Source organism: Rhincodon typus, chromosome 40, assembly GCF_021869965.1.
Source record: "Rhincodon typus isolate 14 chromosome 40, sRhiTyp1.1, whole genome shotgun sequence".
In the NCBI taxonomy this organism is placed as follows: domain Eukaryota; kingdom Metazoa; phylum Chordata; class Chondrichthyes; order Orectolobiformes; family Rhincodontidae; genus Rhincodon; species Rhincodon typus.
The window spans coordinates 340,289-366,121 of NC_063371.1; the positions used below are offsets into that span (position 1 = coordinate 340,289).

The 25,833-nt window shown below is 40.3% G+C and overlaps 2 protein-coding genes and 1 long non-coding RNA gene across 8 annotated transcripts in view; 1 reads left to right on the plus strand and 2 right to left on the minus strand.

The window, feature by feature from the left end:
* mthfd2 (methylenetetrahydrofolate dehydrogenase (NADP+ dependent) 2, methenyltetrahydrofolate cyclohydrolase) overlaps positions 1-14,344 on the minus strand; it is a 24,034-nt gene extending 9,690 nt beyond the window's left edge. The window contains exons 1-5 of one of the 2 annotated variants that reach the window (XM_048618552.1): positions 14,316-14,344; positions 7,553-7,737; positions 4,824-4,946; positions 2,034-2,186; positions 931-1,038 (exon numbers count right to left, since the gene is read on the minus strand). In XM_048618552.1, coding sequence (XP_048474509.1) covers positions 931-1,038; positions 2,034-2,186; positions 4,824-4,946; positions 7,553-7,737; positions 14,316-14,329 — 583 coding nt within the window. In that variant the 5' untranslated portion in view covers positions 14,330-14,344. Of the gene's footprint in view, positions 1-930; positions 1,039-2,033; positions 2,187-4,823; positions 4,947-7,552; positions 7,738-12,975; positions 13,234-14,315 lie in introns of those variants that run through there. The other variant, XM_020527982.2, reaches the window with a different exon arrangement.
* LOC125487339 lies at positions 13,283-19,347 on the plus strand. The gene is made up of 2 exons (XR_007265830.1): positions 13,283-14,439; positions 18,211-19,347. It is a non-coding gene; the product is annotated as an uncharacterized LOC125487339 (long non-coding RNA).
* LOC109927968 (heterogeneous nuclear ribonucleoprotein H3-like) overlaps positions 19,344-25,833 on the minus strand; it is a 16,559-nt gene continuing 10,069 nt past the window's right edge. For 3 of the 5 annotated variants that reach the window (XM_020527978.2, XM_020527981.2, XM_048618550.1), the window contains exons 6-12: positions 25,377-25,567; positions 25,079-25,177; positions 24,720-24,880; positions 24,178-24,313; positions 21,925-22,041; positions 20,894-21,001; positions 19,344-20,608 (exon numbers count right to left, since the gene is read on the minus strand). In XM_020527978.2, coding sequence (XP_020383567.1) covers positions 20,511-20,608; positions 20,894-21,001; positions 21,925-22,041; positions 24,178-24,313; positions 24,720-24,880; positions 25,079-25,177; positions 25,377-25,567 — 910 coding nt within the window. In that variant the 3' untranslated portion in view covers positions 19,344-20,510. The remainder of the gene's footprint in view (positions 20,609-20,893; positions 21,002-21,924; positions 22,042-24,177; positions 24,314-24,719; positions 24,881-25,078; positions 25,178-25,376; positions 25,568-25,833) is intronic. The other 2 variants (XM_020527980.2, XM_048618551.1) reach the window with 1 other exon arrangement.

Sequence of the window (25,833 nt, forward strand, 5' to 3'; positions counted from 1 at the left end):
CGTGTTCTCTTGGTAGATGACGCAGCTCTCTGAAGACTCACCCCCCCCCCCCCCCCCCCCGCCCCCGGCGTTTCCCGCCTTCTCCCCCCCCCCCCCCCCCCCCCCCCCCCAACCTCTGTGTAACTCTTTCATGCTGGAAGTGGACTTGGGTATTGAGGGATTTCATTAGTCATTCCGCCCCAAAAGGAGAAATCACTTAAAAAAACATATCAAGAGTCTTGGTTTTACAAAGCGTACATACCATGTCAGCATATGCTCCTACTGCTAATTTCACATTAAAGTTTCATATTTCTGTTGCTTTATTCTGCCTTTATCTTACACGGAAAAGTATCTTGGTTTAATTTTAGTCTGATTGTAATGAGTCTAACTGCAAAATACAGATTCTTTGCAACAATGCAGTGCATGGTGGGCATTTGCTAGCTTTTACTATCAAGTGCAATTCATACAATGGACAATAGCACAAGCTTCCGGTCACAGGAGACTTAGACTTGCTGTCAATTTAGAATGAAATAGCAGCATCATCTTAAAGTCATTTTTTTTCCCCAAAAATGGGAGTTTTTTTTTTTCTTTCGATATAGACTTTCAAAATGGGCATTTTGAAACAAAGCACTGTAGATGTGGGAGATCTGAAATAGAAACAAATACTTGGAGAACCTCAGGAGTGAAACAAAGTTGACATTGTGTTCAATTTGACACCTCTGCAGAGTTTTAAGGCTTTCAATGAAGTCATATCAGACTCAAGCAATTGAGTCTTTTTCACCACACACACATATCCACCTTAACTAATCCTGATCTAAATCATGATGACATTTGCAAAGTTTTGGGCCATTTTGATCAATTATTGAAGGAGAAATAGATGAGACTGAAGCTCTAGAATGGGAGTACTGTTAAAATTTTAATTCTTCATAGTACAATACTCTCTTTACTCACCACCAGGCCGCTCATGTGCGCCATCAGTATGGAGAAGCATAGCAATGGGCATTCCAACATTTTTTGACCGTCCAGCTACGACAACATTCTTCCCAAGAGTTGGGATTCCTGGATGGAAAAACAGCATCCTGTTTATTCAGGAGAACTGACATAACTTTTATTCTTAAATATTGACCACACATTTGTCAAAGTAGAATATAGCATTTTGCTCTGGCTGCAACCCGATTAGGGGAGGCGATCACCTAGCAGCATTATTGCTGAACTGTTAGCCAAAAGACCCAGTGGCATTTGAATGCAATAAAAACCTGCAATTAAGAGTCTAATTGTAACCATGAAACTATAGTTGATTATCAGAAAAACCCATCTGGCTCTCAAAATGTCCTGGAGGGAGGTAAACTGCCATCCTTACCTGGTCTAGACTACATGTGACTCCAGACCCATAGCAAAGTGTTGATTCTTAACTGCCTTCTGGGATGGCCAATAAATGCTGGTCTAGCCAGCGATGCCCTCATTCAATTAATGAAGGAATTAAAAAAAATGTCCATGTAACTACCAACTTTAAAAACTGTATTCATCTTTCCAGAATACTAACTCTGCCTTCCACCTTTATAGAAAAAAGTGTCCTAGCTGTAGCTGGTGTTCCAAGCAGACTAGAAAACTGTTGATGGTTTGCTGAATTAACAAAATTATCTGTCTACCCTCCTACCCTCAACCCATCTAAAATTCTGGTTTCCTGGTCCTATTAAGTACATCTTACAGGCTCCCTAAATTGTACATATTTGATCTTCGTGTTAACACCATGATCAAGTTTTTTGTGAGAGGACAAGAGAATTTATGTTCTGTCACACAAGAAAAGGGAACACTGTTCTATTCGAGTGTTGCCACTAAACAGAGCTCTTGGTTTATCCCTGTATTTGAAAATAGCAATCAACCTCAAAACTGCACTATATGTTCAGTCTATTTTAACTAAAAAGAAATGTTTAGGAATGTAAAACATTAGAACAAACTTGAAACGTTTGAGGTAACAAGTAATGTATAAATGGGTTTATACAAACCTACTCAAGTGTTTGTTATGAAGCATGTCAATAATATTTTAAAATTACCTGTTCTTTGGATTATTTCCCATACTCCCCAAGGTGTAGCAGGCAGCATGGACTTCTGATCAAGACACATGCGACCTACATTGATCACATGAAATCCATCCACATCCTTCGTAGGGGACACTGCATTACAGATCTTGCGTTCATCGAGGTGTTCTAAGAAAATGATTCAACATTTGAAGTCAAAGACTAAAGTCAAAGAGCCTGTGTACATCACTGTATTTTTTATATAAAAAACATTCCAACTGGACTATAATGCTAAGCATGTTCCAACTTATTAAGCACAAAGCTCAGGCATGTTATTCTAAACATTTCAACCAGTGTTTCCAAGACTGCTGGGTTTTTAAAAGGGAACACCAAAAGGTGGCGGCAGAAAGTAAATGGAAAGATATGCTGATGGTTGAAATGAAAAATTGAAAAAAAAAATTGCATCGAGGCTGAACACAGCAGAGACCCATTGGGTCCAAATGGTCTGTTACCATGCTGTAATGCAACACAATTTTAATACTTGCAGACTACTCTCATAGCAGAACAAAACAGCGATTTGATCACAGGTTTTAGGAGAAAAACTGAAGCACAATACTCCAATACAAAAGGTGGTTTTATTGTATTTTACACTTCAGCAGAAGGGAGAATGCTGTTCTGAATAACTGGCTGACATTCAAATAATAGCATACTAATAAATAAGACAGTGGAGTACCAATCCTCAAATGCTACGAGGCACAGTAAATAAGAAATAAAAAGAGGTAGCAGTTCTTCTGTTCCAGGTCTTATTCTCATCTGCCCAATGGTTCCCATTTTAAACTTAATCTCCAATACATTCCCCAGCATTTGCAAAATATCAAATGAGGAAGAGTAAGAGTAAATTATGGTCAATGGAATAAGAGGGAAAATTTAATGATCATAGCAAATTGAGCAAGCATTTCTGCCACTTTTGTAGTCAGCCCCCTGAGGTGAATCAACCATTATTATTTTTGGACATTCACAGGCATGGTAAATATTCCTCAGTATTAGAGGAAAATAGAGGTTGGCTGTTCAGCCCCTCAAGCCTTTTCAGTTATTCTATCATGGCTGATCATCCACCTCGGCTATCCTTAAGTCTCCGAACACTTCCACGTCCCGAATTCCTTTTCTCTTTCTATCTCAAATGTAATGACCACAATTTTCATGTCCTCTTGTGGGGGAGGGTTGGGAACTCAAAGGATTCACAACCCAATGGTGGAATAAATTCCTCATCTCAACCCTAAATTATCAGATATACAATGCTGGATTGAATGCTGCTTGTTTTTTGTTCGACTCACATTTTAGCAATCATGACATGCTATACTTGGATAGTCAGTCACAAATTAGTTTCTGGGCTGGGAACCCTGAAGGAAAAAATTTATTTTTAAAAATCAGTTGTCAACTCCCCCCCCCCCCCCCTTCAATTCAGAACAAAATATTTTACAAAGAAATATCTGCTCCAAGTATCCCTATTCCCAGTTTGGTCATGCAGAGTTCAATACAATTTTTACATATCACCATACCCCCAAAAACAGGTGGTGAACATAAGACCGGAGCAGGTCAGTCTGGGCGCTCCAATTTAACTATTTACAGACACAATCTCATTTCATAATATTCTCAGGAAGAGGAGGAAACATTTACAAAGTTTCTTTGGGAAATCTGGAGCACGGGAATATTTATTAGTCATTGCAATGCCTATGTCGCTTCTTGACATGTGCCCAAATCCATAATTGGACAGTGACAAAGGCTGCTGTTGATACTTAAAGCAGTTACATCACGCACTGTACCAATTGCTGAAAACTTGGCAAAACCACAAAAATGCGCAATTTGACAAAATGTGATTTCCATTACAAAAGTGGCTGGGGTTGGTAAGGAGTGGTAGGAGGAGAGTGGAGCTCCAGATACATAGTCGGGATGAGAAAAGACACTTCCACCAAAGGAGTGAATTATTTCCATGAAATCCAAATCACTGGATAGAACAAAAACCAAGGAAAAGATGATTGCACCTTTGAACAAAGTTGCAACAGGGGAAGACAGAGAGCTGTGGCAAGAAGGCAGCGTACACTAGTTAGTACCAGTCTGATCTAGTTACAAGTCTACACATTGACAATTAAGCAGATGGCTTCAAGCTGTGTTGCGAACATCTTCAGTTAGATTACTTCATGTGAGACTCACGTAACAGCCTTTTTTACATGCAATGTTCAAATGGATGTACAAGACAAACTGATAAGAATAACAAACATTTGAGTTCTGAGTCTTGGAATGGAACTCCAGCTGCAGACAACCTAAAAAAAAAAAAATTAGAAATAACGAGCTCTCAAACCAAGTGGCCAAAACTGTTTCTGAATAACAAAGGCCTTCTCAACATCCAACTTCAACTAAAATATCTTTAACAGCTTTAAAACCAAGTTCTTTCAGGCATATTTTCCCTGACAAGTAACTTCAGTTGTGCTGCACTGTAATGTCTTTCTTGTAATCAAGTGACAAATTCAATGTAGTCCTAACTGTATGATATTTTACTGCAACTGCAATCTAAGTTGACTCAACAGTTTAAAAGGATTAAGAACAGATTTGTTTCTTAAAAAAAAAAGAGAAATCCTTATTCATTTAAAGCATTTCCTTCTGTGATCAATTTGGCAGCTACATATTCCAGATATTCAGACAAATAATTGGATTTGAACACAACTCAAAAACAGCCCAAGAAAAAAGCAACACACCTTTGTTTAAGTAAATAGAACTTGAAGGTACTCCGATAAAACACAAAAGCTTACTTGAGTGCCAATCTCTTACCTGGCAGAGGTAGTTGTACAAGCAAACCATCAACTTGGTCATCCTTGTTGAGCTTATCAATCAGCTGGAGCACTTCCTCCTCGGTGATGCTCGCTGGCTTCAGAATGGTCTCACTTGTGATACCTGTTTAATAAAAATAACTATTACGACAACTAAACATCCATGATTCAAATCTGCACTGCTCAACTGCAAATAAAAAAGCTCACTCAAATGAGTGTACCAGCCTGTTCCAACAACTACCATTGCCTGTTGTTAGCCTAAACTCAAGTCAGTCAGAATTTAGTAAAGGCATGAACAAGCAAAACATTGTCCAAGGTGGAAAACTGAAATAAAACAGATTATGACAGACATGCTTTTAAGAACTGATAGCATAAGTGGAGACAGAAACAGAGTTAATGTTTCAGGTTGACAATCTTTCATCAGAACATGATTTAAGATGTGACACTTAAAAACTTGAGGATGCAGAGAAACTGGAAATGGCAACACGACAAAAAGAAAACTACGGTGATACAGTGAATACATCCTGGTGCAAGGTAGCAAACATGAGCTAGTTTGACAAGTGAAAGCTAAAGATAGTCCAGACAAAAGGTAAAATGAGGTACCAAAATAAACAAATCCTTTCGAGAACTGTAAACAATCACAAAACAGAAGAATCGCAAAATTTCTAAACTCGATGGCTATAATCAAAGGACCTTGAAGTCACCTCAATATTTCTGAACAGTGATTAATGGACTTACAGTCACATGAACCTACTCCCAAGATAAGCCTCCTCACTCTTTTTGCTTCTGGATGTAGTCAATGTATGTGCACCTTCAGAAAAACAATGGTTGCAGACACACTTTAACACACCAGATCCTGACCACACTCAAAAGCCAGCGAGGCACTCTTTTAGCACATCATTCACCACACAAACATCACAAAGCTGGCTCTTCTCTTCTCGCTTGGAACCACCTCCCCAACTGTTAACCGCAAACTCTGAAAGAGAATCAACCAACAATCTTGTCCCTGTGCCTGACTCAGCTTCACATTGAGTTAATCGGTAAAGACAATTATCATTTAGATAGAAACATGAACAAAACCAAATGCAGTTAAGAGTTACATGGAAAATTTGGGAGCCAGGGAATAACAACAGCTGCATTCCTTTGGATGAGGCACAATTTGACAATTTAAAAGAAAAAAGAAAAAGAGAGAGCTTCTGATGGTCCAAATACCGTTTCCTTTAAAAAGAGTGTAGCCACTGTCACAGTATCAGAAATACAGCAACCAATTTACACACAGCAAGGTCCAGCAAAAAAAAAAGCAATGTGATAATAACCAAATGAGTTCTGGTTTTGTGATGTTAATTGAGTGATAAAGATTGGCCAGGTCATTGAGAACTCCAACATTATATCTTTGTAGTGGTGCCATTTTCATCCACCAGCAGGGAAAATGTGACCTTGGTTTAACGTCTCTTTTGAAAGATGCAACCTTCAAGAGTGCAGCCATTTGTGTTTATATTGTGCTTTTCAAGTCATTAAAAAAAAAAAGGCACATCCACCAACTGTGGCATAGCTGAGGTTGGGATCGCTCATACATCCCTAATTACAAGAAAACATTGAGACATTGAAAGGGTTTAAAAAGATGACCAAATTGACATCACTAATTTGGAAGCCAGTGTAGGTCACTAAGCACATGGCAGATAAGTGAAAGGGGAGTGACAAGATTTTTGGGTACAGAGGTTAAGGGAGGCATCAGATGCATGGTAGAATTTGCAAGGCAAGTCAGCGTGTATTGGAATAGACAAGTCAAGAGGTAGCAAAGGCAACAATGAGATGTTTAAACAATGGAAGTGACGAGGAACAGAAGCATGGAAACAGGCAGTCTTAGCAGTCAGAATTAGTCCATTTCATGTATTATAATAGTTCTTGCTACAAAACCTGGGATAAATTTGAAGTCCCTTACAATCAACGGTTTGCCAAGTCACGAGGACTCATCTAACACTGGCTTGCCTGAAGGCATGACAGTTTTATATAGGATACTGTGTTTACGTTTGAAAAAAATTCTACCCTTATTCGCTCACCTAAACCCGTGATCTTTTCTCGTCCTTTACTGTTCTTTTTGACTACAATTTGTTCTATTTAAACTTATTTGGCTAATTTCAAAAGCAGCTTTTGGCTTCCAGATGGAAGCAGCCACATTCACTTGATAGTGTTCTGATTGTCTGTTTTTCACCACAATCGATTTTATGCCGCCTTCGTCTCTTTGGTGGATCTTTGATGGACTAAAATTGTTTTAAAAGAAAAATATTGACTTAAGATAGCTGCAGTGCTCACCTGACCAGGTTGAGCAAACCTCAAGCAGCAATGACTGATCCAAAATTAACAGGTACAATCTATGATCTGAATCCAAGGCTTGAGTCACACGGAACTCAAATCCTGCATTATCATCAGCTTTCTGAAAACTTGATTAGTCGGTGAAAAACTTGTCCACAAAACTCCGCACCTTATGTACATTTCAGGAACAATGGAATGGGAGCTGCCTGTTAAAAATCGCTTGGTAACACCACCTTGAACAACTACCAAATCCGTGCAATTATGCACAGGTTCCCAGGTAACAAGATCTATTCTTCACAGTGCCAGGAAGAGTGTCAAATCCAACTAACATGAAAACTAAAAGGATTTCTTTCATCACTGATTTTCCATGGAATAGACTACTCGATAAAAGTGGACACAACACATGGAAATCCATACCTACATCCGCAGCAGCTTTTGTTTTGTTTTTCACGTAGGAATGACTGGCTGGATTATCTCCAATAAGAACAACACTAAGATGTGGTCTCCGATTGCCATCAGCAACCCAGTTCTCCACGTCAACCTTGGCCTCACTTTGGATTTGCCTCGCAAGCCTTCTTCCAGAGATGACTACCGCCTCGTTTCTGAAATTACAATATGCCGAAAAAATTAACTTCGAGGAAAAGTTAATTTGGAAGACTGTCAGCATCTCAAAGGCCAAATTAGTCATAACATTTCTAAGATGGTGTGAATAGCTTAACAGGAAAAAAAAGAAATTAGAAGAACAAGCAGGTCATCAGATTCTTTCAGCCTGTTCTACTATGCAGTAAAATCAGCACTGATTTGATTGGGGTCTCAGCTCCAATCTCTCATCAAAAAGCTACCCAACTCAAGGACTGAGCCTCCCTTGCTTTCCGATGAAGAAAATTCCTCAAAAGAGAAACAAATACTCTATTTTAAAAAAATTAGAGGTATCTGATTTGAAACATGTTCCCAAGTTCCAGCCTCCCCAACAAAAAAAATTAGCCTTATGTGCATTCTGTTGATTCCCTCAGGATCTTGCCTGACCCCAAGTTTTGGGATATCATTGACAATAATGCATATACTGCACATTGGCTCAGGTGGAAAAATGACACAGAGCATCTCCAAATCCTGCTCAAGTTTCAAATATCGAATTTCACCATGCACTCAGTACAACATGATGCCACAGCAACCATATTGCAATATCCTTCCATGGGAAGACAGTTTTCTTGACCGCGTTCTCATTCTCAAGATACCAACTTTAAAAAACATAGGAAATCCATCTTTATATTCAATCCCAAAAAGTGTTGAGTTAGGAAGACAATCTTATTAAAACCACTTCCTAACTTTTTGTATGTGTGATAGAAATATTACAAGCAGCTCAACTCTTCATCACTTTTCAGAGAGGTGTAATTCTATCTGTGTATATGTTTAGAGGCCTACTTTTCTATAATAAGGCAACTACAATTGCAGACAACGCTCTGATGTTACCCCAACCAACATGCTGTATTCACTTTCTTCAGATATCATTCTCCTTGACCCCAGTCATAAAACACAAAACAACTGGGCCTTTTTTTTGTGGTTTTCTGCTATTGTCACTTTCAGATAATTACATATTTCACCTGCAGCATCGAGATATTTGTCCATTGTGCCTTTTAATTGTGTTCATGAGTTTTCTTTCAAAAATTCTAATAGTGTACCATCCCACTTCCAGGGATATATTGTTCTTATCATTCACAGTCATGATCATTTTCACCAAGGCAAACCTTTGCTTGTTTCGATCACTTTTGAACTTAAATCACCAGAAATACAAGAAAATCTGCATATTGGATATCTGGAATTAGACAAGCTCCAATGTTTGTCTTTTTTAACTAATGTCCATTTGGCTCAACTATTTGTTTCTACGTTGCTACATTTACTCTTTAGACCATAAGGCCGAATGTTAATTTTGTTTAGTGATATTTTGATAGTTGTCTTCTGAAAATTCACATTTCCTTTACATAATTAACTAGTTGTATCTTTGAAACACAAAGATTGCAGTGAAACATGATTTCCTTTCATCAACTGGAAATGGTTATCCGTGCCTAACTCATGAACTTCTGAACAGTTTCTGTATTTGAAGTCTTCATGTGAAACATGAACTGGACTTAAACATACCTGAGAAACAATCTAAAAACTCTCAACTGAAGCAAATAAAGAGTGAGTCAAAACAATGACTAACTTCAGAAAAAGAGAAGATTGGTCTTAAAGAATAAGTACTTACATTGGTGTGGGCTTTTGGTAGCTAATGTAGTCAAAAACTGAAGCATGCAGTCACCTAAGATGCCATTACACATTCTGTTGGGATGATGGATCAGTTTGGCTTCAAGCATATCACAGAGATGAGGAGGAGCAGGCCCCATGAAGGATTTGAATATATGGATGGCAATTTATACTTACAGATATTTAAACCAGGAAGAAGCAGAGTTTATTGAGAAGTATGGACGCATGCAACATGATATGGCTGTGTTGACATAAAAGTGAAACTCATGCTTGGGACAACAATAGCAACTTGCATCTATACATGCTTTGAATGCAGCGAATGGCCTTATGTTGCTTCACAGCAGGTGTAAACCAAAAGATGACCCCTCTCAACACCAGGAGGTAACAGGAGTGACCAAAAGCTAGGTCAAAGAGAAAAATCTCAAGAAGAACTGTTTATGACCACATGAAATTTTCAGAAGATACACAGTGTGGGAGGGGTATGTCAAAATAGTCAAGTGGAGAGGTGTTAATGATACCTGTTCCAAAACAGCAGGTGAATAGTCAAGCAATGATAAAGCTAAAAATGCAGTGTTCATGATTATGAGAATGTGGTCAGATGATCATGGATGGTTCTAAATCCATGAATATCTTACTGCAAAAAAACTGAGGTTCACCCAAGACAGCATATTTGGGAGGGGATTTATGGTGGGTTATGGTCTTTGTCTCAGAGTCAAAAAGCCTGAGTTCAAGTCCCACCTGTTCCAGAGGAGTGGATAAACACCTGAGCCTGTTGGCTAGAAAATATTTATAGCTATATATATACACACACACACACACACACACACAATGACATATTTGGGCCTCACATGATGTAGTGGTAGTGATCTTATCTGAGCAAGGAGGCCAAGATTCTAGTCACATTTGTTCCCAAGGGTTTGTAAGAACATCTCTGAACAGGCTGATGAGAGAATAACTAGGTCAGTGGATTGCTGGTCTGACCATCACAGCTGATGCTAATCATGACTCAAAGTGTCTTCCTTCCACTAGCAACACAAATTGACAATCACACAATTTGGCATCCTTTCATTTAAGGCCTCACTAAGGAATATGAAACATGGGATCTACTTTTAATCAGATTTAAATATTTACCACAACAGAATTAAAATCAGCATGTGCAATGCATGTGGGATTCTCAATCGGTAGTTCAATGGCAGGACTGTGGTGCCACAGTTAACCCGAGTGAAGCAGCTAAAAAAGGTTGGCTTGGATCTCTGCACCTGGATTTTATCAAAAGACCTGATTTGTAAGCGTGTCTATGGACTTAAGGTGAGAACCAGATCAAATTTGGTTCTAATGCTCAAATGTTTAATGATCTACAGGCACCAAGTGTCCAAGCTGCTGTTTAACTAGTCACTTTGGTAATGGGAGTAGATAGTTGCTAACACTCGCAATTTCTTTTTCTTATCGAGCCAGGGCTTTAGAAATGGCTAAGTAACCCTATGACTGAAATGTTTAATATGAATAGAGGTCTGAACCAACTCCAACATTGGGAATACAGCAAGTTTCCAAAAAGCATAGCATCTACATCTTAGTGTTTTTTTTTAAAGCCATTGAATTGAATCTTTTCAGGAAGTGCACTAAGGAGCTAGAACAGGACAAGTCCAGAGAAGACAAGCATACACTGCAACAGATCCAAACACGTCATCCAGTCAGGAGAAATTTGACCAAACTTGTATTGTATTCTTACACAAAGGAAACTCGTCTGATATTTTAATGGTGGCTTTGAGAATTATTTTATTTTTAACGTTGAGAACCTTCAGTTATAAACTACTTGCTAAGAACTTTTTGAATGGAAGCATTGAAACAAAGTGTTAAAGAGTGAATTGAAGATGCATTTTAGATCACCGCTTAGAGGTTTTAGGTTTATCAAACATGCTGGACTACTTAATTCCCTGCTTCCAAATACGCCTTATGCAATTACCAGCCTTCATCATTCAAACAAAACAACTCCCAAAGCAATGTGTCGGAGGGACACAGGCGCAAAACGCAAAGCTGCGTATGCTTAAAATCGTAATGAAGAAGCTTACTATAAACGCAATAGCTTTTCGGTATTCAGCATAATGAAAATTCATGATTAACCACGTTTATGATATTAACTGTAATTGAACACTGCAAATCAAATAGCAATTATTAAAACGATATCCCTGGTAGAACTAGGTGCATGGTACAAGACATGGTTAAATATGTATGCGTTGTCCATCAAGTGCTGCAGTATCCATTGCAGTGATTATAACTATCCCTTAACATAAACACCACATAAACTAAAAACGACGTTTTATTCATTTCAACACTCGTAGTAATTAGATTACGCCATGAACGGGAACTACTTAGATCTTTCTCGTTGGTGTAACTCACGATTCCCAGAAACTGATAGAGAAGCACGCTAACTGTCCAACCTCCAGATTTAGAATCGACAGCTGTTATTTTAGAAGTTTACCTTTAAAGAAGCCCGTGGATTTAAAAAGAATGGCTATTGGACATGGTCAAATAAGGACAACATGGATGTAATACTTCTATACAATGAGTCTTCAACACAGGCTTTTGTCAAACGTCTTCTGAGCGATCAATAGCGCCAGGTAATGCAATTATTTGCTCTGTACCGAGTTTTTCCACTGAGTACCATAGTGTCACCCAAAGCTCCAAAACAGCGGTTCGACAAACAAAAATGTACGTGCAAATGGACAGGCAAAACAGAAACGATGCCCAAACAATGATACACTCTTCAAAGAGATCTTCTTAGAGACCGTTTGCTGTTACTTTACAACAGGAAATGGATTAAAAAGCTCGACACAAGTTGGGATCCAAATATCACACAGGGGACTTGACTGACCGAGGGTAGACGAAGAGTGAGCAGCGCGTGTTAAATTTTGGCACAACCGTATCGGAAACCTGATGCAGTTCGAAATGTAGTTTCGTTTCGAGAGAGACAAAAACTGGCTGTGCTGCGTCTGAATGCACTCAGAGAATACTGAGATGTCGTCGGACAGATACACAATAGACTTTAATATTCATGAGAGGAACTCGCCTAATTAACAAAGAAGAACGTTAGTCAGATTGCTTTTTTATGTGCTGTTTGAAAGGGGTTGGTAACTTTTGCACTTATCACCTCCCCAACACTACCCCCTCCCCAAGTCACAGGACACGAGGTGGGGGCAGGCATTGCAGCCACATGCAAACCGACAATCTACAATGACACTTCAAACACGTATCCAATGAATGAACTTGTTAACTTCCTTTCTCTCGACCCAACACCAAAAAGCACCCCAAATGGGGAGTTGGAATAGGAGAGCGGAAACGTGCGGATCGTGGAAATTTTACTTCCAGAGATCCGCGATCAATGCGGTTCATGTTGACCGGCATTTAGATCACGCTGGCGTAAGCAAATGGAGATATTTCATCATGCTGCAGTAGCAGCCTTATGCTCCCACTCATCCCACAGGAAAGCCAGGCTCTTCTCCACCCACGGCACGCAAAACCGGCGATCGCATCCTCAACCTGCGACATGAGGAGTGGTGGAGGGAAACAGCATCTTGGCGAAAGAGGGGGGAGATGCCTACCTCATACCGCTCAGGTGCAGTTGGCGGTGAAAACAGAGCCGACCCAGGCTGCTGCGGAAAAGCCCGCTACTATGTGCCATACTTCTAGTTGCGTTGACCAGACACAGAACGATACTATTCACCGCCTTTCACATCTCCTTGACGTTCACAAAAGGCGGGTTTTAGGTTGTTACCCCACGCCCTTGGTGGAACCCAATTGGCTGACTCGCGCAAACGTCTCCCGTGCGAACCGCTGCTGATTAGCCAGCACCTGTCCATCAACTGTTTCTATTTCGGTTACCGCGCAACAAACGGACGTCACCAGTTCGACGTTCCCTGACCTCTTGGGGCGGGAGAGGGCGAGTCAAACACATTCAGAGTGCTTCTGCATTAGAATTACAGCTGTCGTGGCTCGGCAAAATAAGAGCGTTTGTACTGCGGACAAGTTCGTGTTTCACCGTAAATAAACGATGAAACCAACATGCCGCAGGCTTCTTGCATTTCTATTTCTTGCCTTAAAGGGCGAGCCCACAACTATTCCTCGAATTTACCATCCACTCCAAGACAACCGAGATTATCTCCTTTGCGTTGCAAACTGCGATTGTTTAACAATGTTTGATATTTTCTTGAATCCGACGAACTGCAAACCAGTGTGTACATCACGTCAAGAACAAAACCTTCAACAAGAATCCGTGACTGAACAACGTCCAACATGTAAAGATTATTAGCGCCAGTGATTGCTAGGCATAAGTATAGTCCTCAATGGCCGTCGCCGCCACCTCGCGCCTTAAACCCATCATGTGTATTGAATTTCTGCCACACCATTAGACTGTGCAACGACTCGTCTGCCGTTTGTCAACCCAGACGACGACCTTCTTCCACTCCAGTTGTGAGTCAATGGGCTAATGTTGGATCTGCATTAAAAGGGGAGAGGAGATGTTTCGGTTTTTGCGTACACCGTCCAAGCATAGCACACTTGGAAATGCTCAATGGTTGCATACGTAGATGATTCTCTCACACGATACTAGGGGAGGCAATGGCCTAGTGCTGGACTGTTAATCCAGAGACCCAGGTAATGGGAAGCCCGGTTTGAATCCCGCTACGACGGATGGTAGAAATTTGATTTCAATCAAAAAAATCTGGGATTAAGAATCTAATGATGACCGCGAATCGATTGTCGGGAAAAAAAAAACCTTACCTGGTTCACGAATGGCCTTTAGGATTAGGAAAATGCCATCCTTACCTACATGTGATTCCAAAAAGGTGGTTTACCCAGATGACCGCTGGTCAATTCGGGATTTGGCATATGTGCTGGCTGGCCAGCGCCACCCTCATCCCATGAATAAATAAAGGGGAATAACCTCAGGCGCTGCATCCCAGGTCAGAGCGAGGTTATTTCTGCAGGGAGATTTTGCGTCCTAAAAAAAGGTTTCCTGTGGTCGTGGTAGGTTCTTGTACGTGAAAATTAAGCAGGAACTTGTTTGGGTAAGTAGAGCAGGCGCGGATGAGATTTTCCAATTAACTAAACTATCTCCAACAAGACGTAAAGTGAAACCTCCCACGTCATCTCTCTGAACTTTCCCTATTTCCGTCCCCATCCAGAATAGTTAAAACGTTCTGATTGTACCAGGCTGGAGCACTTCTTGGGGCAGCTCATTACGCGCATGCCTATGCTGTATGAATTTGCTTCTCACCTAAAACCTTTGTGCTCTAGTTTCTTCCCCCCACCACCACCAAAACACTGCCAAAGACCTTGTCCATGCGCCTCATGACTTTGTAAACCTCTCAAGGATACCGGTATTCCTCCGACATTTCAGAGAGAAAAGCCCCAGCCTCCTCGGCCCCTCCCTATAACTCATCCCCTCCAGTCCCAGCAAGATCCTTGTATGTCTTTTCTGCATCTTAAGTTTCACCACATCTTTCCTCAAGTAGTACAGGCAGTATTCCAGCACCCATGTCCCCGACAGGAGCAACCACATCCATACTCTTATACTCAAGGCACCGACCTATAAAAGACACGGGGGCCGAACACTTTTACCACTACCCTGTCTGCCTGGCACTCTACCTTCAAGAAATCATGAACCTCAACTCCAAGCTCTCTTTGTTCAGGCACACGCCCTAGGATCTTACCATTGAAGTGTTTAAAGTCCTGTATTGATTTACATTACTAAAATTCAACAACTGACGATGATATCAATTTAACTCCATCTACCATTTCTTGGCCCAACTGAGGAAGGTCCCATTACTAACTACCTTCACTGTCCACTACACCAATTTTGGTGTCATCTGAAAACTTACTAACCATTCCTCCTAAATTCACATCCAAACCATTTAAAACAACGATCTTTGCAGCAGATTGCTGGTCACCCACCTCCACTGGGAAAAGCAACCTCCACCAACACCTGCTGTCGCCTATCTTAGAGGTCATTATGTATCTAAAAAGGCGAGCTCTCCGTGGATCTAACCCTTGCTAACCAGTCTACCACAGGGATCTTGTTAAACACCTTGTTTAAATTCAGGGAGATATCTACTCTCCGGCTTTCAATCGATCTTGACACTTCTTCCAAAAACTCAATTTCCCATGCACAAAGCCACGTCTACTATCCCTAATTCGTCCTTACCTTCCCCTATGCATCTAAATCCTGCCCCTCATAATCCCCTGCAACAACTTTCCCAATACTGATGTCAGGTTTACCAGTTTACAGTTGCCTGGCTTTTCCTTCCACCTTAAATAATGACATTGCATTAGCCATCTTCCAGTCTTCTGGCACCTCACCCGTGGCTATTGATGATACAAATATTGCAATCACTTCCCTAGCTTCCCACAAAGACTGACTAAAACCAGAGGACAACATGAATCGTTTCACATAACTTGGGGGTCCAGGTTCAAGTCCCACCTCGCCCGAGATGTGACATACTATTTGTGAACGGTGTGATTAGAAAGTCCAACTCAGAGACCTGCATTTCTTACCGTGACTCAATATCAGATATGCAGCAAGGCTCGTAATGCAGTGGTCATATCCCTAACTCTGAGGCATGACACCCCAGTTCAAGTTGCACATGCTGGAGAGGTGTGGTTTAACATCCTTGGTCATGTCTAAGAAAATATTTCAGACAGACAACATCCAGAAATTTCAAAGCAGCAAATATATTATGATCTGGTAGGACAGGAGAATTTTTCAGGAGTATGATACTCAAGCACACTTTCGGACCAAATAATGGCAGAAGCAACAACAAAGGCACAGCTTGACCTCAGCTGCTAAGACATGGGAAAATGCCAGGAAGAAAGCCTTCAAGGATTGAAGGGTTAGGAGACACTGAAATCTCAGAAACGATGATTATAATACCTGCCTAATGCTTTTCTCCCTCATTAAGAAGGGGGCACGTATGGTTCTTGAATCCTTCTGCAAAGTTTCTCACCATCTACCCAGTTCAGATCTTCTGGATTTTGAGCAACCCTATCACATATCCTTCATGTTTTCATTCTGGCAGAGAAATCAAGTTTGCACCCCACCCACATCACTGCTCCTTTCATCAACTGTAAATGTTTTTGCAACCTGATGGTGTTATACCCAAAATATAACACTCCAGGCATGACAGAACCCAAATTCTATGCAGATTTATTTTAACTATTATGCTTTTACGATACAAAATTGGTGAGAGAAGTGTAGAGTAAAATGGATTGCCATTAAGTCTGCACCCACACCACCTGTTGACTGGAACACCATTTTATCTTACCTTGTCCTTCCCAACCCATTTAATCAGTTAATATCCATCTGCAAAACAAGTCATCTACTACTGAGCAGCCCATTTTTCCCTTCTGCAACTTGTGTCTGCTTAAGGCCAACACTTGTCTCTCATGTTTCATCTTCGAGCCCGATGTTCACGTTTTACAACGGTGTCCTGTACAACCAAGTCTCAATTAAACCAAGAGGCAGAGATTCCAATATTAACCTTTCATTCAAGAGTGAAAATTAACACCCCCATAGCTCGGTAATCTAATTTGGCAAAGCTTTCTTCAAAGGGGTCATCCTTGTGCAAAGGTGGGAAGAGGATTACAGAACACAGAGGGAATTAGGCAGGAGACAGTCACACATATCCCCTGTCTAAACATACTAGTTTGAAGCAGCACGGTGGCTCAGTGGTTAGCACTGCTGCCTCACAGCACCAGAGACCCCGGTTTGATTCCGCCCTCGGTGACTGTGTGTGGAGTTTGCACATTCTCCCTGTGTCTGCATGGATTTCCTCTGGGTGCTTTATTTTCCTCCCACAGTCCAAACATGTGCAGGTTAGGTGGATTGGCTATGCTAAATTGCCCGTAGATTTCAGGGATGTGTGGATTAGGTGGGTTATAGAGGAATAGGTCTGGGTGGGATGCTCCAAGGTTCGGTGTGGACTTGATGGGCCGAAGGGCCTGTTTTCACACTGTGGGGATTCTATTCTACGATCTCCGAGGTTAAAACCAGTCCGTGACAATGATACACTGACAATAGACTTGATTGAACTGGACATAAAGATTTTGAATCCCTGGCTACACAGTACTTCAGAAACAGCAAGGACAAAGGATGGTATTAATAATGAGAACAGTGACATGTAAGGTACTTCTTGGTCAATGTTTTTCCAGCCCAAAAGAGGAAACACTGCTGTTCAGAATGATCTAGCACTAAGTGCACACAACGAGTGATTTAACAGGAAATCTTCAGGAAGTACAGAAGTATACCAAGCAGTTCAAGTAGTCCATCACAGAGCAATTATGAAATGAAGGACCAGGAACGAAGGTCAAAATACTTCAAAGGAGATAGGGTAATTTCAGAGTCAAGATCTGGCCCAGATGGTTTGAAATATTAGACAAAAACTAGTTATCAGCTAATGGGAGGCTTCTTTAGTTACGTTAGCACACAATGCAATGAAGGCAAAAGCCAGAGCATCCTTTAGCACCTAAGAGAGTAAACAAAGATTAAAACCTCTAGGATAATTGATCCCTTTTCTATTACGTGAACTTTCAAATCAGTGATTCATAAGATCAATCTTTTGAGGCTCAGCCCAAAGTGAGTACATTTCAGGCTTCAAATCTTGACATTTTTACAGTCATTACCTCAAGGATCACCAGTATTCCTTGGGTGAATATACCAAGGACTGACAAGCCAGCATATTATCTGGGACATCTCACTGTTGCATGCAAACTATTCATTTGATAGCATTTGCCTTCACCAAATCTGTTGTTTGCTATCTTACCTCTGGTGTTTGAATTCTCAGCAGGTTAATCGCAACACTGAAAGACAACATGTCTTTACCATAAGCCATTGCCAAGGTACCATGGATAAAATGTTTTGGCAAGGGAGAACAAAAAAAAGGCAACAAATGAGATAGTAGTTTAAGAAGGATGCAAGTCACAAGAAGGATTCCCAAGATCAATTATTTTTCTATTACAACAAAATACTGCAGATGTGTCAGTTCTGAAGAGGAGTTACTGAACAAGATGTTAACTCAATATAGTCTGCACAGGTGCTGCCAGACTTGTGCAGTTCCTCCAGCCATTTACTTTTGTCATAGTTCTTCTCCATTTATATAGTTACGAGTAGAAACTCAAGCATCGCAGCGTTCATGGGCCACAAGCCAATGACTGATTCATAATTTCAGAAATTTGATGGTTCTTCAAAAGGAATGCACCATCAAGCAACTCAGCCAATCACTGAAGAAAATGGACAGGATCTGTCTCAAAATCTAAGAACAGATTGGAAGACTGAATGACCGTACAGACCATAACACAAAAAAGGAAACCATCTCTGTTGTGGTCATGTTCAGAATGCTGACTGTATCACTGGGCAAACTACAAACCAGAGGTTTGAAGTCCATTCTCTTAATTATCATTTGACAATCTCGCCAAGACCTGCAGTAAAGAGCAATTTAGGGAGTTCAACACAGACAGTCAGTCAGCCCACTGCACGTGCACCAATATTACACAAGCAATCCGATGTGACCCAGTACACTAGATCTCACCCAGTTGTGACAACATCTATCAAAAAAAAAACTAGTAATTCTTATGTACCATCTAAAAACGCAGTGCATTTCAAATTTGTGACATGTTTCAAAATTGTGAAATGTTTCTCCATGTGACCTTGAATTTATTCCCCCTAGTTATTTTACACCTTTTCTCACCTATATTCATTCAGCCCTTCATGAAAAATATCGTGTATACTAATGTGCTATTTATAGTAACCTTGTGCAATTCACACCTGTAAATAAAACCAACAGCATCACCCTCGCTTCTCCAGGCAAGATCTATTGCACAAATGTGAAGTTGACAATCGTGTACACAAGTTCAGGGACTAACTAAGGCCCCACATGAGCAATCTTACCCTTTAAAGCCCTGAATAAAGCTTGTCCTGTTCACATTTTTCTGAAATTACACTTTATTATATTCACCATTAGAAATGTACAGTAAGTCATCTTTCACATATGTTGAAAAAAGTACAGGTTTCAGAAGCTGCACATTCAAGTGTCAAGGTCAATATGTCCCACTGAACAAAGCATGGTAACCAAAACACCACCTTTCAGCATGGAACGCAGGTATTCTTCTCATTTTTAAAACTACATTGCTAACAGTCAAAAAATTAAGAATCAAGGTTAAAAACGATGTGAACCAGACATACTTTTAAAAAAAACTAACTGCCGAAGAAAACATGTTTGCTTGGATTTCCAATACCAACACTCAAGAATACAAGCTGGAGGAACTGACAGCTCAACACCGTTTTAAACACCCTGTATCCGCTTCTTCATTTTTAATCTGCATTCCACAAGTCATAACAGGAAAATATGCCAACTGAGAACCTCACAGTTAGCTGTTAAAAAGTTAGCTTGAGGGGTCCATAGAAGTGAACACAACAACAAAAAGATGCAAAATTTGAACTTGGAACAGTATTTGCAGTTGTGTCTAATCAGCAAGTAATGGGACAATGGTTTATGAAGACATAACTGAAAGATGTTCTACCAGATGTCCATAACCGCACATTTCTACATGTGACATTCAACCTCAAATTGAACAAAGTGTGGAAATTTTGTGGTGGTCCTCTGGTTAACTAAATCTCTCCCAGTTTCATTTTTAAATGGTACCACCGAAGTAAAAAAAATATTCACAATCACACAACTTGCTCATCTGAGAATGTTTTAAAAGATGATCCAATGTTAGATTTAGTTTAGTTAAAATAATAATGTAAGAATTCATCAAAAGAAGGCTTTGAACCAGATGTTTACTTTGATTTGCCACATTCATTCAAGTCCAAAATTATCAAAAGAAGTTTTAACTCTCCATCAGGTCTAACACCCGAAGCTTCAAACAATGTTACCCAAGCCTGGGCAAACATGGGCTTTACACCAAAACATGTAAAAAAATAAAAAGAATTGCAAAGTAGCTCTATTAGTAAAAATATTACTGCTTTTGGTTTTGAAGAAAACAAACAGCAACACTGCTGCATTGGTCATCCATTATGAAATTGTGGCAAGAGTTTGGGTTCTTGAAGCTTCTGGCTCATGGCCTGATGAGCATAATTTTAAGTTTACATTCTCCATCCAGCCATGCTTGTGTCTAGATTGCCCATTCCCATGTGCTGATTTGGATTGCTCGAATATCCACCTCCTCCCATACCACCATAACCTGCAATTAGGAGGAAAAAAAAACAACTTTTTAGAACTACCTCCTTCATTTTGTATTAACAAACTTCCAAGTGCCAATATTACATTCAGCTGGTGTCTTACATTTGTGTAAAACAAAGAATTAACCTCCGAGATAAACTGTCACCAATTATTCATTTCACACACAAAGTTACCTATTAACAGGACAAGCGTGATAAATGCCGCCAAAACTTTTAAATTTCCCAAATAAAGCATCTCATCCACACGTAGGGACCAAAGTTTTTGTAACATACAAAGCTGCACTTACCAAATCCACGTGCATTTCCAGGATTTCCATATCCACCATAGCTATTGCCCATATTACCGTAGCTATTTCCCATACCCTGGCTGTTATGACCATAGCCTCCTTGAGTGCCTGTGGACCAACAGAAAATGCACACTTTCATTTATCGCTCTTCCCCCATAATGAACCAATAACAGCCACACTCCGACTGAAGCACTATAATTTGTCGACATTCAGCAGTCAAGCACTCAAATCACTAGGCATCAATATTGCACAGAACTATTTGCACGGAGGCTGGAGGTCAAATCCTCTTCCCTTCAGGGGGCAGATCATGGAGCGTAGCTGATAGCACAGTACTGGGGGGAAGTGACACCCCACACTAACATCATGATTCTAATAAAATGCCACTTTGCTATTTCTGCTGAAACCAAGCAAAAGGAATTCTATAGAGATTATCTTCATTAAACCGTGGCCACCTGCATCCATTACATGAAAATCAAACAGCAAATGCTTGCATCCAGCAATCAGAAATCACAGACAGGTAGCTTCTATCTGAGAATACAATCGCAAAACCTTTCTCCAAAAAAAAGGAAATTCATCACTACTTCAGGCAACAACTTTATTTCTTTTTTTTGGGGGGGTGGTGGGAGGGAAGACAGAGAGAAACAGTTAATCAATCTAATGAAATCATGATATAATTCATCATGGCATAATCCATGTAACACCCATCCCTCCACCACCTGTTCCTCCCAGATCAGTGTTTAATTCTGTTAGCACGAGCAAAATGGTCACCGGGGAACTAACATTCCCTGTTTTCAAGTGTTTCTATCTATAGCCTGCTTAGGATGGTTATACATCTGGTCAGCAGTATCCCTCCAGTTTTTGGCCTATGCATGAAATGGTCATGGCTGAACTAACGATGGCGAACCATTTCATGTACAACACCCCACCTAAAAGCTGTACGCCAACACGGACACAAGGCAAACCGTAAACAAAAAGGACAATATTAGATGTGGCTTCAGCCATAACAGACAGTCAGAATCTGAGAAAGTTACCTGCTGCATAATGGTCCATACTCATGCCCATTGCACCCATTCTGTGATTTCCATAGCCACCAGGCCCAGCTCCCATGTTGGCAGTTGAATCCAGGAACAATTCAATATATCTGTGTTCTAAGAAGTAAATTGCAGTTAGTAAGGACACAATTTCCCATCACTCATTGACATCAGCAAACGATTTCAAAATAAGGAAGATGACTAAATCAATTAACTCATATCCATAAAATTAAGTCTTTCCACAACACTTATGGGATAGAAGTAAAATACAACACAGTTGGAGGTCAGTCTCAGTGGTGAATTACAAGAGTGAACTCAGCTGATAAGCTCATTATAACTGAAACTCATTTAGTCTAATGAGCAATTGAACAGAGGAGACTGACGAAGGGGAAGGAATATGGTTGAAATGTATCAAGCAATGAGGGGCACGGATAGGGTGGACAGCAAGAAACACGCCCCCTTGAAGGAAGCATCAATGTTTGGGGGCATAGATTTAAGCCAAACGGCAGAAGGTTTACTGGCAACTTTAAAGAAAAATATTTTCGCCCAGAGGGTAGTGGCAAGCTGGAGTTCACCATCTAAGAGTGGTAGATGAGCACGTGCAACGCCAAGGCATAAAAGGCTATGGGCCAAGTGTTGAAAAATGCCACGAGAATAGTTGCGTGTTTGCTTGCATCTGGCGTAGATGCAGTGGGCTGAAGGGCACACAACACCTCTATGACCAAGGTGAATGTTTCATTGAGAAGGAATACAGCTATGATACAAAACAGAGCTCAGGTGTACACACCTAGGAAACCTTAAGGAGACTAGACAGCAATTGTTGAAATCTTTGCTCCTGTATTCCTTTTTAAATTTGGTACCTACAAGTGTGCAGTTGACTTGGCATTTTATTTTTGTGGTTCTTAACTGGAAAAAATTACATATTTCTTCAAAATCTCAAATGTCTCATTCATGTTTCTGGTGAATGAGTTCAACCAATTTTAATAAGGGAAAGGTACAATCTGCGACAGCCAACTGAGGAAGGTGAAATGGCATGAGCAATTTCATTGATCCACACTTGACTGTAGTCATGTTATAAATAGTTAAAAATGCTGCAACGAAATAACCATTTACTTTGATGAATTAAGTTGGGATCAATAGTAACAATCTTAGTTACAATGTTCACATGTTTCCATTGTGACAGGGATAGTGACAGAGGAAGCATTTTAACATTATATGATCATTTTCCTACAAATTAATAAACATTGCACTGAAGCCATCTGGGGAGTCAGAAACAAAACCGCCCTGTGCTTAAAGTGAAGAGAATAGAAAACTGAAGCATGTCCACTACATCGAAACAGAAGAAAGAATTCCAAAGCATTTAAAAGATGCCAAAATAATTCCTCAAACTTGGGAGCTGGGGGAAGGCATTGAAAGATTTAGCGTCACAGACAAAGGCAGTTCTGGGATTAGGTGTTACCCACCTGGCAAAGTAACAAATGAAACATGTTACCGGGAGCCAAAAAGAAGTCTCCTTGAAAAGGAACCTCCACTTTAAAAAAAAGTGTTATATATAAAATTGATTTTCAGTTTAGATGTTGTTGTAGTTGCTTGTGTTGTGGTTTTTACCAGACTACTTTTACGAAATTTGTCACAGTGAAAGCTTTGACTTGCATGTCCAGATGCATCTTAGTATAAAACTGAAGTTTAAATATTAATTTATTGACAGGTAAATGTGAAAATCAAAAAAGTTAAATACCTGTTTAATATCAGCTATGTTGCTGACATAAGCTTTTAGTGTTTCTTTCTAACACAAATGGATTTTACCAGGACAGGAGGGTTTGAGTTATCAAAAACAGGCTGGGATTATTTCCCCCCCCGCCATGGAGTGTAGCAGTTTGAGGTGTGACCTTATAGGCGCTCTGAAAATCACGAGGCGCAGAGCAAATGTCTTTTCCCTTGAGTGGGGAAGTTCAAAACTAGCAAAGGTTTAAGGTGAGAGTGGACAGATTTAAAGAGAGACCCAAGGGGTAACTTATTCACACAGAAAGCGGTGCATAATTGGAACGAGCTGTCCGATGAAGTGGTCAAGGCAGGTAACAGTTACAACGTGTAGAAGACGTTTGTACAGGTACATAAATACGAACGGTTTTGAGGGACATGGGCCAAATGCAGAAATGGGATAAATTTAGTTTGGGAAGCCTGGTTGGCATGAGCGGGTTAAACCAAAGGGTCTGTTTCTGTGCCGTATGACTATGACACTGAACTACTTACGCATGTGGGCTTTATCTTTAGACATAGCAGCAACTGCATCTTCATGAGTAGCAAACTCGACATCAGCCTCTCCAGTGAGTCGACCATCAGAGCCATATTCAAAATTTATCTTTACAGGAATCAGCGGTGAAAAGAACTACAAGGAATATAACGGTACAGTTGTTAACACAAGAAAAAAAACAGATTCCTTAGTTATTTCCTCAAACTAAAATCAAAACATCCAATTTTTTCAGCAATGAGTGCTATGGGTCCAAGAGAAAGCAATGATTTCGTGAAGCTTTGTACTGTGTAGCATTTACATCAGGAGCCAAATGCTAATTTTCACACCTTCCCACAATATGTTCTACTACATGGGCTTTAGTTTGTCAAATGAAAAGCTAGCACAAGAACTGTTATGCATCTTCTCTCCTTTTAAACTGCATTTTAAGATATTCAAAGATAGATCGTTCCTACCTCAAATGAACATAATTGAAAGCCATTACTTACACCCCCCCCCCCAAAATAAAAACTTATGAATCCAATTTCTGAGAAGTCACACTTACATCAGCAACATCTCCTTCAGAAGCTCTGAAAGGTAATCCCCTCATGTGTACATAATGACCTGTACCATTCTGAAATAGGGGACCAGCATCGCCTGCTCCACCATAACCACGACTGCCCATGCCTAGATGGCAATAATGTTCAGTTACACACCTGTATATGTCTGTATGAACAAGTTTTCCAACATTAATATATCAGTTCAAACACTTGGCATACAACTAATTTGTAATTGGTCTAATTCAGGAAGTAAAAGACATTCTGCTGTGATGTAAACACCGTATATTAAAAACGCCAACGAAATATCAGCCAATTACCTTCCCCTCTCAAGCAAACATATGGACCAGGAACATCCTTGCCCTACCTCTATCCATCATTCCACCACCTCTGGCATTGTGTCCATATCCATCACGTCCATAACCGTAGTTATCATTATAACCATAATCATCAAAGTTGCCATAACCTAGGGAGAAAACAAACAGGCTGGCTTGAACCAAAAGATGGACCAGACCAGAGTTCTAAACCCTCAATTTTTGCAACCTAAGCTTTTAGATCTGAGTTAGAAGTGCATTACAAGTTCAATTCATGCATCTGAAAGCATTGTACGAAGTCTTTGCATTCAAGTGTTCACAAACTCGAAAGAAGTCTGTCCATGCTCCTACCTCCACCGTAGCCAGCTCCTCTACGTGCTCGATCAAACATGTCTCCTCTCATGGGCCCTGGACCACCGTAGCCACTTCTTGCACCTCCCATTGGTCTGTCGTAGGGTCCTGGCCGCTGACCCATTAACCTTCTCGGTGGATCATGAAAAGCTCGAACTTCACCTCTACTGCTCCTGAAGATTTCAATATACCTAAACATCCACAATTCATATATTTACATCTTGCCTTTGACTATTCATGTTCATCACTAAACACGCTGACGTCATGATTGCAGATTTCTCTGGTAAAAAGACGAAATTCAGCCACTTGCCCTGAACACATATCCCAGAATGGAATAAGCAATTTAGAAACTGGCTCTTTTTAAAAAAAAAAAAAGTGTCCACATTCATGGGAGAGATGTTTCCACCATTCATTTTGGAACCAGGCTGAAGTGTCAAGCCCTACAGCTTGGCTCTCA